General features: G+C 42.8%; 1 protein-coding gene across 1 annotated transcript in view; it reads right to left on the minus strand.

The window, feature by feature from the left end:
* Positions 1–2,288: 2,288 nt before the first annotated feature.
* The window catches only part of LOC109914114 (cilia- and flagella-associated protein 44-like), a gene marked incomplete at its 5' end in the record, with an annotated part of 171,890 nt that continues 154,757 nt past the window's right edge, over positions 2,289–19,421 (minus strand). The window contains 2 exons of the mRNA XM_048602549.1: positions 2,289–2,569; positions 10,310–10,444. Coding sequence (XP_048458506.1) covers positions 2,402–2,569; positions 10,310–10,444 — 303 coding nt within the window. The remainder of the gene's footprint in view (positions 2,570–10,309; positions 10,445–19,421) is intronic.

Here is a 19,421-nt window from a genome sequence, read left to right on the forward strand (position 1 = left end):
AGGGGAGGTCATGCCTGACAAATCTGCTAGAATTCTTTGAGGAAGTACCGAGCAGGGTAGACCAAGGAGAGCCAATGGATGTTTTCTACCTGTACTTCAAGAAGGCCTTTGACAAGGTGCCACACAGGAGGCCGCTGAGTAAGATAAGGGCTCATTGTATTAGAGGCAAGGTGCTAGCATGGATAGAAGATTGGCTGTCTGGCAAAACGCAGAGTGGGGATAAAAGGGTCTTTCTCAGGATGGCAGCCGGTGACAAGTGCTGTTCTCTAAGGGTCAGTGTTGGGACCACAACTTTTCACTTTATACATTAATGATCTAGATGAAGGAACTGTAGGCATTCTGGGTGAGTTTGCAGACGATACAAAGATAGGTAGAGGGACAGGTAGTATTGAGGAGGTGGAGAGGCTGCAGAAGGATTGGGACAGGTTAGGACAGTGGGCAAAGAAGTAGCAGATGGAGTACAACATGGGAAAGTGTGAGGCCATGCACTTTGGTAAGAAGAATAAAAGCAAGGACTATTTTCCAAATGGGGAGAAAATTGAGAAGTCTGAAGTGCAAAGAGACATGGGAGTTCTAGTCCAGGATTCTCTCAAGGTAAACTTGCAGGTTGAGTCAGTAGTCAGGAAGGCAAATGCAATGTTGGCATTTATTTTGAGAGGACTTGAATATAAAAGCAGGGATGTACTACTGAGGCTTTATAAGGCTCTGGTCAGGCCACATTTGGAGTATTGTGTGCAGTTTTGGGCCCCATATCTCAGGAAGGATATACTGACCCTCGAGTGGGTTCAGAGGGGGTTCACGAGAATGGTCCCAGAAATGGAAATCTTAACATAGGAGAATGTTTGAGGACCCTGGGACTATACTCATTGGAGTTTAGAAGGATGAGGGGGGATTTAATTGAAACTTTCAGAATACTGAATGGCCTGGACAACGTGGATGTTGGGAAGATGCTGCCATTGGTAGGAGAGACTAGGGACCCGAGGGCGCAGCCTTCGAGTAAAGGGAAGACCTTTTAGAACGGAGATGAGGAGAAACTTCTTCAGCCAGAGAGTGATGAACCTATGGAATTCACTGCCACAGAAGGCTGTGGAGGCCAGGGCATTGAGTACATTTAAGATTGAGATAAATAGGTTCTTGATCATCAAGGGTTACGGGGAGAAAGCAGGAGATTGGTGTTGAAGAACTTATCAGCCATGATTGAATGGCAGCGCAGACTCAATGGGCTGAATGGCCTAATTTCTGCTCCTAATGTCTTATGGTCACTGTATCCAGTCCTGCTGCAAATTGAAGACATCAGTACCACCCAGTTCTGTATAATACATGCTTTTGTCTACACCAGTCATTGAGGTACTAGGGAGCTTTTGGAAGGTAAGGAAAAGGATAAGGATATATTTATTGGCTCCTGCATGACTTGCTTGATTATTTGAATAGCCCCATTGGTTCAGCAATTACCATACTAATATGGTAGGCTCAAGGTTGGGGTCTAGTTTGGGAATGGCACAATGCGGCTTGGATTGGAGCTGGTGGCGGTACTGCTAAACTCATTACAAATTTAATGAATTGTGGGAATCATGAACTAGAGCATGTTGGATAATGCTTGAGTTTTAATTTACAATGAGATGGGAGGGGTTGGGAACACAATTTAACCTCTTCCACCTACCTGGATGATACCATCTGTAGCATGGTTAATCTTACCTGCCTGGAAGTTGCCTTATTGGAGCATGTTCATGTAGAGTCATGAGAAACTGGAGCAGAGAACTCATGTCTGTGCACTATTATCAGTGTTTGCACCTCTTAGCATTCCCTGGCACTGGTATGTTACTTTATGACTAATGCTCTGGATTTGGTAGATTCTTTTGAACGTTGAGTTCTTGTTAATTTTACTCTTGCCATATGGATTCCTAAACAAAAATTGGAAAAAATCTGGCCTTCAAACCAGCTCAAAAAAATCTCTTGAGAAGAGCCCTGAATCTCTGCCTTTTCTTTAAGGCAAGTCAATACGTTAATTTTTTTTTTACATGACATAGGATTTAGTGAGTGTCTTAGGGTAACGTTCAACATCTAGGTATATGATAAAACAAAGCAAAACTTTTTAAACCTATCTTGAGGTTGTATTTACTCCAACTGATGATGTAGCCGTTACAATTTGTTAGAATAGCTTCCTGTAGAATGGAGTGACTGAGGTCTCCTTGAAGACATGTTGGATTTGAAAGTATAAACTCATTGAGAAGAATCTCAACCTTCAATTAAAGAGAATCCACAAATTTATATCAAGAGAACATATCAAATATTTATTATTGACTCATTTATTGTCAAACCAATTTGAAATCATATACAAGGAAAACAAAAATTTAAAACAAATGCAAGAAAAGAGATACATTATGTATATTAGCTAAGAGCTTCACTGTGCTAAAGGTGGTTGGGAGGGAGGAAGGATGTGACCTCCTTTCCGGATTAGTGTACCAATTTCATCTTTCAGTTTGTTAATTTCTTTTGCTTGTTGTTCCACAATTTGCATCAAGTCCCGCCTCTCTTCCAATGTTGCCTTTTGCTTCTGAATCTCAACACCCTAGGTCAAGAACAGTAATGTTCACAATCAGTTCCAAATGACTTCAGTTTGTATTCATGATACTGTAGTGAGTATAAATTAGGAAACTATTAAGGCTCAGAGACAGTATGAGACAGACCTGTATATGTGCACGTGAAAAAATTCTCAATTGTTATTTTTCCAATTAGTGCTAAATCACTCTAAACCAAATAACAATGAAATATAAAAAAAAATTCCAAGTACATTTACTTCATCTTCCCCAAAGATAGATTTTGCATATCAGTACACTTGCTAAATCCATTACTGTGAATTGCACTTTAGTGTCCTTTTTGTTTTCCTAATATTACAACTGATGGAATATTATTGTTCGCTGAGCTTCAAGCATGACAAATGTATGCTCCATTATGCTCCCTTTGAAAACCTTGCGGCGGGTGTGTGGAGAGAACACGAGCCAAGAAGGAACTGATATATTCGGGCATTGGCTAAACCCAAAACACTACACGTGTAGGGTCTCCCACCCATCCTTGTCCTCTAACCAAAAAAAAAAGACTGTGTGGAGGGTCGGTAAGGTAAGGCTTTTTATTAAAATTCTTCTGGAAATCTAGAGTAGAGGGAATGGAAGCTAGGGCAGTGGCATGCTCCTCTTGCAGGATGTGGGAGGTAAGGGTCACTGCTGGTGTCCCCTTTGACTTCACCTGCAAGACGTGCACCCAACTCCAGCTCCTCCCAGACCGCGTTAGGGAACTGGAGCTGGATCTGGATGAACTCCGGATCATTCGGGAGGCTGAGGGGGTGATAGAGAGGAGTTACAGGGAGGTGGTCACACCCAAGGTACAGGAAAAAGGTAGCTGGGTGACTGTCAGGAAGGGGAAAGGGAATAGGCAGACAGTGCAGGGATCCCCTGTGGCCGTTCTCCTCAATAATAAGTATACCGTTTTGGATACTGTTGAGGGGTATGATCTACCGGGGGAAGGCCGTAGCGGACAGGTCTCTGGCACTGAGCCTGACCCTGAGGCACAGAAGAGAAGGGGTGAGAATAGGAGAGCAATTGTAGTGGGGGACTCGAAAGGAAGAGGCACAGGCAAGCGGTTCTGTGGATGTGAACGAGGTGAAAGGATGGTATGTTGCCTCCCGGGTGCCAGGGTCCATGATGTCTCGGATCGTGTCTTCAAGATCCTTAAGGGGGAGGCTGAGCAACCAGCAGTCATGGTACACATCGGTACCAATGACATAGGGAGAAAAAGGACTGAGAATGTGAAAAACGAGTACAGGGAGTTAGGTTGGAAGCTGAAGTCCAGGACAAACAGGGTAGTTATCTCTGGATTACTACCAGTGCCACGTGATAACGAGGTAAGAAATAGGGAGAGAGTGCAGCTAAACACGTGGCTACAGGGCTGGTGTAGGAGGGAGGGCTTCCATTATGTGGATAATTGGAGCACATTCTGGGGAAGGTGGAACCTGTACAGTAACGGCACAAATATCCTGGGAGGGAGGTTTGCTCGAGCTATACAGGATGGTTTAAATTAGATTGTCAGGGGGTGGGGAACCGGATTTATAATTCAGCATGGTAAGTTATAATTGGGGGAAGGGTAATTACAATTCTGTTAGGCAAGAACTGAGTAACATAAATTGGGAACAGATGCTGTCAGGGTAGAGCACTATTGAAATGTGGAGACTGTTTAAGGAATGCATACTGCGTGTGCTCGATATGTTTGTCCCTAGCAGGCAGGGAAGATGTGGTCGAGTGAGGGAGCCTTGGTTCTCAAGAGAGGTCGAATGACTGGTTAAGAGGAAGAAGGATGCTTATGTAAGGTTTAGGAAACAAGGAACGGAAAAGGCTCTAGAGGGATACAAGTTATCCAGGAAGGAGCTGAAGAAAGAGCTTAGAAGAGCTATAAGGGGGCATGAGAAAACCTTGGCAGATAGGATCAAGGAAAACTCCAAGGCTTTTTACACGTACTTGAGGAATAAGAGAATGATCAGAGAAAGGGTAGGGCCGATCAGGGATTGTAAAGGGAATTTGTGCGCGGAGCCTAAGAGATAGGAGAGGTCCTTAATGAATACTTTTCTTCGGTATTCACAACTGAGAGGAACCTAGTTATAGAGGAGGACAGTGTGAAACAGGCTGGTAAGCTAGAGGAGGTTGATGTTAGTAAGGAATAAGTCCCCCGGGCCTGATGGGATTTATCCAAGGATTCTATGAGAAGCGAGGGAAGAGATCGCAGGGCCTTTGGCGATGATCTTTTCATCCTCACTGTCCACGGGTATAGTGCCGGAAGATTGGAGAGAGGCAAACGTCATTCCCTTGTTCAAAAAAGGGAATAGGGATAATCCTGGAAATTACAGGCCAGTTAGTCTTACATCAGTGGTGGGCAAATTATTGGAAAGGACTCTAAGAGATAGGATTTATGATCACTTGGAAAGGCACAGTTTGATTCGTGATAGTCAGCATGGAATTGTGAGGGGTAGATCATGCCTCACAAACCTTACTGAATTCTTTGAAGAGGTGACCAAACACGTGGATGAAGGTAGAGCAGTGGATGTGGTATACATGGATTTAAGTAAGGCGTTTGATAACGTTCCCCATGGTAGGCTCATGCAGAAGGTAAGGAGGCATAGGCTAGGGGGAAATGTGTCAGATTGGATTCAGAATTGGCTGACCCTTAGAAGACAAAGGGTGGTAGTGGACGGAAAATATTCAACATCGTGCTCAGTTCGAGTGGTGTACCACAAGGATTTGTGATTTTTGTAAATGATTTGGATGAAGGAGTGGAAGGGTGGATTAGCAAGTTCGTGGATGATACGAAGGTGGGTCACGTTGTGGACAGTGCGGAGGGCTGTTCTAGGACTTTGATAGGATGCAGAGCTGGGCTGAGAAGTGGCAGATGGAGTTTAACCCTGAAAAGTGTGAGGTAATTCATTTTGGAAGGACAAACTTGAAAGCAGAATACAGGGTTAATGGAAAGATTCTTGGCATTGTGGAGGAGCAGAGGGATCTTGGGGTTCATGTTCACAGTTCCCTGAAAGCTGCCACCCAGGTGGATAGAGTTGTTAAGAAGGCGTATGGTGTGTTAGCTTTCATTAATAGAGGGATTGAGTTCAAGAGCCGTGAAGTTATGCTCCAGCTATACAAAAGCCTGGTTCGGCCACATCTGGAGTATTGTGTTCAGTTCTGGTCGCCTCATTACAGGAAAGATGTGGAGGCGTTGGAAAAGGTGCAGAGGAGATTTACCAGGATGTTGCCTGGAATGGAGGGAAGGTCTTATGAGGAAAGGTTGAGAGTGTTAAGGCTTTTCTCTTTAGAATGACGAAGGATGAGAGGTGACTTGATAGAGGTGTACAAAATGATCAGAGGTATCGATAGAGTGGACAGCCAGAGACGTTTTCCTAGAGTGGAGGTAGCTATTACGAGGGGGCATAGTTTTAAAGTGAGTGGAGGTAGATACAAGGAAGATGTCAGAGATAGGTTCTTTACTCAGAGAGCGGTCAGGGCGTGGAATGCATTGCCAGAGAGGGTAGTGAGTCGGCCTCATTAGGGGCATTTAAGCGGCTATTAGATAGGCATATGCATGATAGTATAAGGTAGGGATGGAGGTTAGATAGACCTTAGGATTAGGGTAAAAGTTTGGCACAACATCGTGGGCCGAAGGGCCTGAACTGTTCTATGTTCTATGTTAGATGTGAGATCCCTAAATTTCAATCTTTACAGATTAAAAAACTGAATTGCGAAATGTAGAATCAATCATAAAATTCCCAGAGTGTGGAAACAGGTCATTCGGCCCAACAAGTCCACAATGACCCTCCAAAGTGCATCCCACCCAAACTCACCCCCCCCCCTACTCTATCCCTGTAACCTTACATTTCCTGTGGCTAATGCGTCTAACCTACACATCCTTGGACACTATGGACAACTTAGCATAGCCAATCCACCTCACTTGCACATCTTTGGACTATGCAAGGAAACCATAGCACCCGGCAGAAACCTACGCAGACATGGGGAGATCATGCAAACTCCACAAATTCTCCCGAGGTTGGATTCAAACCCGCAATCCTGGCACTGTGAGGCAGCAATGCTAACCATTGAGCCACCGTTCTGCCCTTGTTTTTGACCCCAAAACCCCATTTCTTCCATCCCAGGATGATCTTCTGTTGTCTCACAGCCATCACGAGAATCAACAGCTTTGTATTGACCATCGTTCTGCACTAGTATCCTCTCAATAGCTGGCAGCTCTGGTTGACTGAATGCTTTCCACCTACAGACTGCACTCCCTCCTGGATCGGCACAGGGGCTGAAAAAGTAGCTCTAACTCTACTGACCATTAACAATTAGAACACCCAATACACAAATATAAGTCCTGAAATTAATGGGAAATCTTTGACTTGCACCCCGAGAAGAACAATTAAGGAAACAGTCAATTTTTAATAACGAAGATGCTGCTGAAGGTGATGAGCAAGATGTGATTGAAGAGGAGAACAGGATAAGATTGGATCAGAGGATATTTAGGATGATTAACCTGCTTAACAGTTTAGTAAAAATGCATTTTTGAACTGTCATGTTTGGTCTGAATTTATATATAATTCAGATAAATGTGAGGTGCTGCATTTTGGAAAGGCAAATCAGGACATGACTTATACCCTTAATAGTAAGGTTCTGGGGAATGTTGCTGAACAAAGAGACCTTGGAGTGCAGGATCAAAATTCCTTGAAAGTGGAGTTGCAGGTAGAAAGAAAAGGGAAGAAGGTGTATGGTATGGTTGCCTCTATTGGTCAGTACGTTGAGTATAGGAATTGGAGGGTCATGTTGCAGCTGTACAGGACATTAGTTAGGCCACTTTTGGAATACTGTGTGCAGTTCTGGTCTCCCTGCTATAGGAAAGAATTTGTGAAACTTTAAAGAGTTCAGAAAAGATTTACAAGGATGTTGCTATGGTTGGCAGGTTTGAGCTAGAGGGTGAGGCTGAATAGGCTGGGGTTATTTTCCCTGGAGCTTTGGAGGCTGAGGGGTGACCTTTTTAGAGGTTTATAAAATCATGAAGGATGTGCGTAGGGTGAATAGCCAAGGTATTTTTCCTGAAGTGTCGGAGTCCAAAATTAGAGGGCATAATTTTCGGGTGAGTGGGGAAAGATTTAAAAGGGACCTAAGGGGCAACTTTTTCATGCAGAGGGTAATGCATATACGGAATGAGCTGCCAGAGCAAGTGGTGGAGGCTGGTACAGTTACAACATTTAAAAGGCATTTGGATGGGTATATGAAGAGGAAGGGTTTAGCGGAATATGGGGAAAATGCTGGCAAATGGGGCTAGATTAATTTAGGACATCTGTTCGGCATGGATGGGTTGGACCAAAGGGTCTGTTCCTGTGCTGTACATCCACATATGACTTTTCCTAGGCTCCGAGAACAGAACAAAAATCTCATGAGCAATGAAGGCGTGCAAATTAGCTCTTTGTGTTTTGCTAGATGTTAGCAATTAGATTCAACTTGATAAATTGCTACAGTAGATATTATCAATGTTCTTCAACAGCATTTATTGTCCGGCTGTGTGGTGTCGTCTGGGCATTCAGTCTACCATATACTGGAAATGGAGTGGCATGTAGTCAGACTGCATAAAAGGTAGCAAGTTCCTTCTCTGAGACTAGCTAGATTTTTACAACAATCTGGTGGGTTCCATGGTCATGCTACAGAATATTATAGTCATGTGTTTATATGGAATGTATGGAAAAAATGGGTACAGAATTGTGAGACAATAACACATTCAAGAACTTGGTGAAAGAAAAGAAGAATGGGAGTATGGCTGTAGTTCACAAACATTGTGAGGGTGGGGGTGCATGTCAATGGGGGTATTTTGAAGACAGAACATAGTAACTGATGAGAAGGAGTCATTATCAAGAGAATACAGAAATCAGTGACTTTGGCAATGAATTTATTAATGTAAGTTTTGAGAAGCTGTTTCCTCTAATTAGGAAACCTGTGAAGTTTACACATTCAGTTATTGCTAGCTTGGATATGGACTTTGACAACAAGATCTTCGGAAAGGGAGGTTGGAGATCTCAGAGCTAGAAACTTTTATAGAAATAAGTGTATAGAATGTTTTGCAACTGAAACACAAATCTACAGAAGAGGTAAACAGTAGTCTATCTGTTTGAACTGGACATTTATATTTCATCACTTCCTTGCTGATGCAGCAATTGCTTTAACTTCAAACTGCTCATTATAAACCTGAATAAATAGTTAAAATTTATCTTATAACTTTTGTTTTGACAATAGCCCAGAACCATATTGGTTGATAGAGAAAGGAGCATCTTTGGAATAACCAAATGCTCTGCTGCATCCTGGGAAACTGCAATTTTATACATGGATGAATCCATGAGTAAAAATGGCAAAAAGAAAAACTGCGAATGCTGAAAAACAGAAATTGCTGGAAAAACTCAGCAGGTCTGGCAGCATCTGTGGAGAGAAAGCAGAATTAACGTTTGGGTCCAATGACCCTCCATCAGCACTAGTTGTAGCTAGCAAAAGGTTGGTATATATGCTGAAGATGGGGTGGGGGAGGGATGGTCCCAGAGTGGCTCCATCTCCAACTACTCTTTATTCCTTCCTCCTCCTCCTCCATTTCAGCATATATACCAACCTTTCCCCAGTTAATTTCAGTAAAAACAGCAAGTTGTCTGAATTTTAAGAGGTTGGGACCTTCGAGGAAAACCTTTTAACCTTTAAAGCAGAGGCTAAAATCAGGTTCCAACCTACCCTATAGCTCATTTGGGTCAAATAGCCCACCCTTCGGTGCTACACTATCAATTGGTGCTGTTGGTGCTGTGAACAATTGTGAAAGGTGGATTGCATCACTAAAGCGGAGGTTTTATTTCTAAAGAAAATATGATCTTGGCATGCAATCCAAAGAAACAAATAATGGTGTCCTGGTGGGAATCCAAGAGCATCAGCTTCACAAGGGCCATTTCCACTTCTCAACAACTGTTGATTCCTATGTCACTGTGCTCAGCTCCAGCTTTTATGTCCACAATGTTAATCGTGTGCAGTGTTGGATCAGACACAAGGTCCTGCATCTAACATTTCCTAAATGAATTCTGTAATAAATTTGTGTCACTGAAGTGATAAGCTCCCTGCACTTTGACATGGGGTGGGAGGTAGGGGCATTGTGTTATTAGGTTGGTAATAACAACTATAGCTAGAAAACTCTAACATTATTCTAAAATATTTACTGTTATGAGAATGCTCCCTACCACGAGCTAAGTTTATGTTCGTAGATTCCGATAACAGGCATTTGTCACTTCCTTTTATGATACCACAGGTTAACACTTTATGGGGTTTAATGCATCACACTTCATGAAAATAGTATGGGAAAATGTCACAAAAGAAGCATATACTACAAAGTAGACCAGGCAAGATTACTTCTTGGTATTCTTCCAATATAATTTGTTTTAAGGTGGCTAAGAATATTACAGCAACTTCAATATTTTTAATACGTTAATATGGGGATTGATTTTGTTATCATCTATGAGTTGAAAACTTTAAAGAACAAATATTGGCTCAAGGCATTTGGAATTCTTCGATGCAAGGGTCAGAATTCACTGAAATATACATCATCAGTGTAAAAATCAGCATCTTAAATAGATTTGAAAATCACATCATATAGGAAACCTGAAGGGAGCTGAATTAAACTAGAAACCAATATTATCAACTCATCACCCTCCTTTAGGATGACTACACGTATTTGAGTGTTAGATATGATTTTAAAATATTACCATTTTCTTCTGTTGGTTATTTAACTGTGTTTCAATTCTCCTCTTTTCCAATGTCAACGTATTCATCTGATCCAGTCTGCACGTGTATTGCCTGGTGAAATCTGTGAGCTCAGCTTGCAATTCTGCTATTTTCTCCTAGATTGGGTCAACATTAAAAAAAATACATTACTGTTCTCTGATGAAACATGACTCAATTTTTCAGAAACCCCTCAATCCCCTTGTGGTGAAGGGATGTTTTAAATGCAAGGTTCTGAAATGTAAAACAAGCCTCATAAAATTATTGTGTGGAGCTGGAGGAACACAGCACACCAGGCAGCACCAGAGGAGCAGGAAAGCTGACGTGTCGGGTTGGGACCCTTCTTCAGAAATGGCTGATTGAAGGTTGGGATGAAGATTTGCATCAATGCAGTCACCACTACCAAATGGTGGTTTGTGGGGGGAGTGTTGTCAAGGGACAGTTAAACCCAAAACACTACTTCACTGTTTCCATCCCTCCTCATCTAACCAAAAAAAAAGTCACTGTGAGGATCAGCAAGGGAAAGTGAGTGCCCTTGCACTGCTGCATGTGGCCATGAGGGACAGCGCTGACTGGGGAGTAAGGGTAAGGCAGGTATCACTTACAGATTAGAAGCCAAAAAAAGTACTATACGGGTAGTACAAAGACCAGGATAGAAGGGCCACAGATAACTGGATTTGATTTAATATAATGCAAATTACTGTCCAAGGTTTAAATTAAAGAGGTAAACCATGGCAGGACAAACTCTTGGTTTGCTCCTCTTGCTCCACAGGACAGGCCAGGGACGAGGTCCTAAGAGCATAGAACATAGAACATAGAACAGTACAGCACAGTACAGGCCCTTCGGCCTACGATGTTGTGCCAAACTTTTACCCTAAACCTAAGGTCTATCTAACCTCCACCCCTACCTTATACTATCATTCATATGCCTATCTAACAGCTGCTTAAATGCCCCTAACAAGGCCGAGTCCACGACCCTCTCCGGCAATGCATTCCACACCCCGACCACTCTCTGAGTAAAGAACCTACCTCTGACGTCTCCCCGATATCTACTTCCACTCACTTTAAAACTATGCCTCCTCGTAATAGCTACCTCCACCCTAGGTAAAGGTCTCTGGCTGTCCACTCTATCTATACCTCTGATCATTTTGTACACCTCTATCAAGTCACCTCTCATCCTTCGTCGTTCTAAAGAGAAAAGCCTTAGCTCTCTCAACCTTTCCTCGTAAGACCTTCCCTTCATTCCAGGCAACATCCTGGTAAATCTCCTCTGCACCTTTTCCAACACCTCCACATCTTTCCTCTAATGAGGCAACCAGAACTGGACACAATACTCCAGATGTGGCCGAACCAGGCTTTTGTATAGCTGGACCATAACTTCACGGCTCTTGAACTCAATCCCTCTATTCATGAAAGCTAACACACCATACGCCTTCTTAACAACTGTATCCACCTGAGTGGCAGCTTTCAGGGAACTGTGGACATGAACCCCGAGATCCCTCTGCTCCTCCACAATGCCAAGAATCTTTCCGTTAACCCTGTATTCTGCTTTCAAATTTGTCCTTCCAAAATGAATCACCTCACACTTTTCAGGGTTAAACTCCATCTGCCACTTCTCAGCCCAACTCTGCATCCTTTCAATGTCCCATTGTAACTTAGAACAGCCCTCCGCACTATCCACAACTTGACCCACAGAATACAGGGAGCGAGGAAGAAAGTTAAGAAATCGGACCTTCAAAGGTATGACCTCAGGATGACTACTGGTGCCATGTGCTAGTCAGCGGAGAAATGGCAGGATATATCAGATGAATACGTGGCTTAAAAAATGGTGTCCGGGAGAGAGTTTCAGATTCTTGGGACATTGGGACCAATTCTGGGAGAGGTAGTACTTGTAAAAATTGGACATGTTACATCTGGGCAGGACTGGGACTGATGTCCTCGGGGTTGTGTTTGCTGAGCGACTGGGGAGGTTATAAACTAATATGCCAGGGGGATGGGAACCTATGTAAGGAGTCAGGGAAGGAGGGAACAAGGACAAAAACAAAAGCTAGAAAACAGAATACGAATAGTGACAGGCAAAGAAACCAAGGACAAATTCAAACAGGGTTATTGAGAAAAATAAGCTTTTTAAGCTGTTAAAAAGAACAGCTTAAACACTTTGTACCCTAATGCGCGGAGCATTTACTATAAAGTGGATGAAATAATTACATAGATGTAAATGGGTACAATATAATTGGGATTGTGCAGACATGGCTGCAGGGTGACCAGGGATGGGAACTGAATGTCCCAGGGTATTCAGTACGTAGGAAGGACAAGCAAAAAGGAAAAGGTGGTGGTGTGGCATTGCTGGTTAAAGAGGAAATTAACACAATAGTGAGAAAGGATATTAGCTCTGACAATGTGGAGTCTGTACAGGTAGAGTTGAGAAATAAGAAGGGGCAAAAACCATTAGCGGGTGTGATAAACAGACCCCCAAACTCCACTGGTGATGATGAGAATGGCATTGAAAAGGAAATTAGAGATGCATGTGATAAGGCAATATTGGTGATCACGGGTAATTTTAATCTGCACATAGATTGGACAAATCAAATTAGCCAGAATGCAGCAGAGGAGGAAATCCTGGAGTGTATACGGGATGGTTTTCTCGACCAATATGTGAAGGAACCAACTAGAGAGCAGGCCATCTTAGACTGGGTGCTGTGGAATGAGAAAAGAATCATTGCCAATCTAGATGTGCAAGGTCCCTTGGGAATGAGTGACCATAACATGATAGACTTTCTAATCAAGATGGTGAATGAGGTACTTGACTCAGAGACTAGGATGCTGAATCTTAATGATGAAGATATGAGGCATGAGTTGGCCTTGATACATTGGGGAGAGTTACTTAAAGGGATGACAGTGGATAGACAATGGCAAACATTCAAGGAATGTACAGGGGAACTGAACAACTGTTTATTCCTGTCTGGCACAATAGCAAAATGGTTAAGAGGGCCAATCCATGGCTTACAAAGGAAATTAGAGATAGTATCCTATCCAAGGAAGAAGCATGTAGATTGGCCAAGGAAAATAATATGAGAGGATTGGGAGCAGTTTAGAATTCAGCAAAGGAGGACCAAGAGATTGAGTAAGAAGGGGAAAATACACTACGAAAGTAAGCTTGCAGGGAACATAAAGACGGAGACTAAAAGTTTCTTTAGGTACATGAAGAGAAAGAGATTGGTGAAGACAAGTGTAGGTTCCCTACAGACAGAATCGGGAGAATATGTAATAGGGGACAAAGAAATGGCTGAGCAACTGAATACATACTTTGGTTCTGTCTTCACAAAAGAGGACACAAATCAGATACCAGGAATGTTGGAGAATGCAAGATTTAGTGAGAGGGAAGATTAAGGGAGATCAATATTAGTACAGAAATGGTGCTGGGAAAATTGATGGGATTGAAGGCGGATAAATCCCCAGGGCCTGATAATCTGCATCCCAGAATACTTAAGGAATACTCTAGAAATAGTGGATGCATTGGTGGTCATCTTCCATGATTCTATAGACTCTGAAACAGTCCCTACAGATTAGAGGGTGGCTAATATCACTCCAATATTCAAAATGGGAGGTAGACAGAAAACAGAGAATTATAGACCAGTGAGCCTAACATGGGTAATGGGGAGAATTCTCGAATTCATTATCAAGGGCTTCATAGTGGAGCATTTAGACAGCAATGGCAGGAATATACAGAGTCAGCATGGATTTATGAAGGGGAAATCATGCTTGACAAATTCTATGAAGATGTAACCAGTAGAAGTGCTGAGGGGAAACTAGTTGATGTAGTATATTTGGCCTTTCAGAAAGCATTTGACAAAGTCCTACATAAGCGATTATTGAGCAAGATTAAAGCGTATTGAATTGGGCCAAGTGTATTGAAATAGATAGAAAACTGGTTGCCAGAGACAAAATAAAGAGTAGGAATTAATGGGTCATTTTCAAATTGACAGGCAGTAACTAGTGGGATGCCACAGGAATCAGTGCTGGGACTCCAGCTGTTCACAATATATATTAATGATTTGGATGAGGGAACAAAATGTAACATCTCAAAGTTTGTAGACAATACCAAGTTGGGTGGGAGGATGAACTGTGATGAGAAAGCAGAGATCCTTCAGCATGATCTGGACAGGTTGGGTGAGTGGGCAAACCAATGGCTGATGCAGTATAATTTGGATAAATGTGAGGGTATTCACTTTGGAAGCAAAAACAAGAAGGTAGATTACTACCTGAAAGGCTGTAAATTGGGAGAGGGGAGTGTGCAGCGGGATCTGCGTGTCCTTGTACACCAGTCACTGAAGGTAAGCATGTAGGTGCAGCAGGCGGTAAAGAAGGCAAATGGTATGTTGGTCTTCATTGTGAGAGGTTTCGAGTGCAGGAGCAGGGATGTGTTGTTGCAGTTGTACAGGGCCTTGGTAAGGCCACACCTAGAATATTGTGTGCAGTTTTGGTCTCCTTTTCTGAGGAAGGATGTTTTTGCTCTCCAGGGAGTGCAGCAAAGGTTTACCAGGCTGATTCCGGGGATGGCAGCTCTGACATATGAGGAGAGATTGACTAAGTTGGGATTGTTCTCACCAGTGTCCAGACGAATGAGGAGGGATTTCATAGAGACATCAAAATTCTAACAGGATTAGACAAGGTAGACGCAGGGAGGATGTTCCTGATGGTGGGTGTGTCCAGAACCAGGGGTCATAGTCTGAGGATTCGGAATAGACAATTTAAGACAGAGATGAGGAGACATTTCTTTACCCAAAGGGTGATCAGCCAGCAGAATTAATTACCACAGGAAGTAGTTGATACCAAAACATTGAATCTATTCAACAGGCAGCTGGATATTGCACTTGGGGTGAATGGGATCAAATGTTATAGGGAGAAAGCAGGATTAAATTATTGAGTTGGACAATCAGTCATGATCATGATGAATGGCAGAGCAGACTCAAAGGGCCGAATAGCCTCGAGCTGCTCCTATTTTCGATGGTGTGCATGTTTCTATTCCAGATCCAATGTTAAAAGCAGCCATAAGACCATAAAACCATAAGACATAGGAGCAGAAAATAGGCTATTTGGCCCATCGAGTCTGCTCTGCCATTCAATCATGGCTGATAAGTTCCTCAACCCCATTCTCCCGCTTTCTCCCCATAACCCTTGATCCCCTTGATAATCAAGAACCTATCCATCTCAGTGTTAAATGTACTCAATGACCTGGCCTCCACAGCCTTCTGTGGCAGTGAATTCCATAGATTCACCACTCTCTGGCTGAAGAAGTTTCTCCTTATCTCCGTTCTAATAGGTCTTCCCTTTACTCTAAGGCTGTGCCCTCGGGTCCTAGTCTCTCCTACCAATGGAAGCATCTTCCCAACATCCACTCTGTCCAGGCCATTCAGTATTCTGTAAGTTTCAATTAGATCCCCACCCATCCTTCTAAACTCCAATGAGTATAGTCCCAGAGTCCTCAAATGTTCCTCATATGTTAAGCTTTTCATTCCTGGGACCATTCTTGTGAACGTCCTCTGAACCCGCTCCAGGGCCAGTACATCCTTCCTGAGATATAGGGCCCAAAACTGCACACAATACTCCAAATGTGGCCTGACCAGAGCCTTACAAAGCCTCAGTAGTACATCCCTGCTTTTATATTCACGTCCTCTCAAAATAAATGCCAACATTGCATTTGCCTTCCTGACTACTGACTCAATCTGCAAGTTTACCTTGAGAGAATCCTGGACTAGAATTCCCATGTCTCTTTGCACTTCAGACTTCTCAATTTTCTCCCCATTTAGAAAATAGTCCATGCTTTTATTCTTCTCACCAAAGTACATGACCTCACACTTTCCCACGCTGCACTCCATCTGCCACTTCTTTGCCCATTCTCCTAACCTGTCCAAATCCTTCTGCAGCCTCTCCACCTCCTCAATACTACCTGTCCCTCTACCTATCTTTGTATCATCTGCAAACTCAGCCAGAATGCCCACAGTTCCTTCATCTAGATCATTAATGTATAAAGTGAAAAGTTGTGGTCCCAACACTGACCCTTAGAGAACAGCACTTGTCACTGGCTGCCATCCTGAGAAAGACCCTTTTATCCCCACTCTGTGCGTTCTGCCAGACAGCCAATCTTCTATCCATGCTAGCACCTTGCCTCTAATACTATGAGCCCTCATCTTACTCAGCAGCCTCCCGTGTGGCACCTTGTCAAAGGCCTTCTTGAAGTCCAGGCAAATAACATCCATTGGCTCTCCTTGGTCTACCCTGCTCGTTACTTCCTCAAAGAATTCTAGCAGATTTGTCAGGCATGACCTCCCCTTGATGAAACCATGCTGACTTTGCCCGATTTTACCATACACTTCCAAATAATCAGAAATCTCATCCTTTACAATGGACTCCAAAATCTTACCCATGACCGAGTTTAGGCTAATCGGCCTGTAATTTTGCGTCTTTTGCCTTACTCCCTTTTTAAACAGGGGTGTCACATTAACGATTTTCCAGCCCTCTGGGACCCTCCCTGACTCTAGCGATTCCTGAAAGATCACCACTAACGCTTCCACTATCTCTTCAGCTATCTCCTTTAGAACTCTGGGGTGTAGTCCATCAGGTCCAGGTGATTTATTCACCTTCAGGCCAATCAGTTTTACTCGCACCTTTTCCTTGGTGATGGCCACTGTACTTAGCTCTGCCCCCTGACGCTCTTGAATTTTTGGGAGATTACTCGTGTCTTCCACCGTGAAGACTGACGCAACGTAATTATTCAGTTCCTCAGCCATTTCCTTGTTCCCCACTATTATCTCTCCACCGTCATTTTCCAGTGGTCCAATGTCCACTTTTACCTTATATATATCTTTATATATCTAAAGAAACTCTTACAGTTTTCAATTATATTACTGGTTAGCTTACCCTCATAGTTAATCCTCTCCCTCCTTATTTCTTTATTTGTTGGCTTCTGTTGGTCTTTGCAAGCTTCCCAGTCTTCTGGTTTCCCACTGCCCTTCGCCACATTATATGCTTTCTCTTTTGCTATTATGTTATCCCTGACTTCCTTAGTCAGCCATGGTTGCCTCATTCTCCCTGCACCATGCTTCTTTTTCCTAGGGATGAATTTTTGCTGTGTCTCCTGAATTACTCCAAGAAACTCTTGCCATTGCTTTGGATTACTCCCAGAAACTCCAGCCATCCTCCATAAACTACTGCATTAGTCTTATTATCCTCAGTGATGATTTCCCTGTTACTTTCTTAATCTGTAGTCTGTCATATTTATAAACCAGATTCATCTTTCCTTTAGGCTACTGCTTTCAAGTCAGGAGAGGATTGTAAGTTGAGTAGCAGGACTGAGAATGTTATTGTATGCATTAAGAGGAACTGAGGTGTCCCTACACACTGGAGATGACCATGGGGAGTGAGGAAAATGAATGGTTCTGTTTATAAAGTAAGACTTGCAGAGCTGTGCAGAGAATTAGCTGTGAAGGGGAATCTTACCTTGACCAGATCACATCCTGGGGAAATACTGACACCATTAGTAGTTTCAACTGCATTTCTATGTTTGTCCTAAAATGCATTGGCTATCTGTTCGGAAGAATACCTCCTTGCTACTGCTCATTTATTCAATAGGTGTCTCCCCTGCTGCCTTAGGGAATCTCAGCAATCTCAGCGTATTGTTTAGAATTATTTTGTAGCTGTATCTCAATCCTGCTCGCTACTGTCCCTCATATAAAGAACCTTTCTTATAAGATGCCTGCACATATAGGACAGACTGGGGGACATTCTGACTTTCTATTTATCAAACTGCCTAAATATAAATGTGTTTCAGACTGAGAGCTCACCCATTTTGTTCTAAACCCAAGTAATGATGACCGCTGTTACTCTTTTAACTAGCTGCGTTATGCACTACCCACACATAGTCTTCTTTATGCAAACAAGCGCTGATATTTCCCTGGAATAGAGTAAGATGAAGAGATGATTGCAATCACTCAGTCTGTCAGGAATAGTTTTTGTTTGCTGAGCTGGTAAGTGATCTCTTGATTTGAATATTGCAAAGCAACCTGCCTTCTTTGTTTGCCTTCTAAATTATGGACAATGATCTAAGTTTAGTACTTCTTCAGCTAAGACAAATTCTGATAGCTAGAGCTAACTTGGGTATAAAGCATTCCAGCACAGAGCTTCAAAGAACATCAGGATGGTTCTGTAATTATGTTCTCTGTCCACAGCCCATATATTTTTTAAAAAATCCATTAATGGAAAATGATTTTGCTCGCCAATTAGCAGCAGATTGTATTTGTGTTTGTATCTGGAAGGGATTGAGTAAAAATTCTCCAAGGTGCTTCACAGACAAAATTTAGCATTGAGACCATAAGATTTGGGGTAGAATTAGGCTATTTGACCTATCAAGTCTGCTCCACTACTCAGTTGTGCCTGATATGTTTCTCAACTCCATTCTCCCACCCTCCCTCTGTAACCCTTTTCCCTTTGCGAAGAAGAATCTGTCTTAAAGACACACAATGACTTGGTTTCCACAGCCTTCTGCGGCAATGAGTTCCACAGATTCACCACCCTCTGAATGAAAAAAAATCCTCAACTAAGATAACAAGGTGTATAGTTGGATGAACACAGCAGGCCAAGCAGCACCAGAGGCTGATTGGCCTGCTGTGTTCATCCAGCTCTACACCTTGTTATCTCAGATTCTCCAGCATCTGCAGTTCCTACTATCTCTCCTCATCTAAGTTTTGAACAGCCATTCTTTTATTCTGAGTCTATGACCTCAAGTCCTAGTCTTTCCTACTAGTGAAAATATCTTCTCCATATTCACTCTATCCAGGCCTCTCAGTTTTCTGTAAATTTCAAGGAAATCCCTCATCCTTCTATACACCACCAAGTACAGACCACTCCTCATTTGACAAGACATTCACCCCCACGATCATTCTTGTAAACTTCCTCTGGACTCCCTTCCAATTCGAGCACATCCTTGCCTAGATACAGGGTCAAAGCTGCTTACAATATTCCAGATGAGGTCTGACCAGAGCCTTATACAGCCTCAGCAGTTCATCCCTCCTCTTGTATTCTAGCCCTCTTGAAATG

Source organism: Rhincodon typus, chromosome 11, assembly GCF_021869965.1.
Source record: "Rhincodon typus isolate 14 chromosome 11, sRhiTyp1.1, whole genome shotgun sequence".
NCBI lineage: Eukaryota > Metazoa > Chordata > Chondrichthyes > Orectolobiformes > Rhincodontidae > Rhincodon > Rhincodon typus.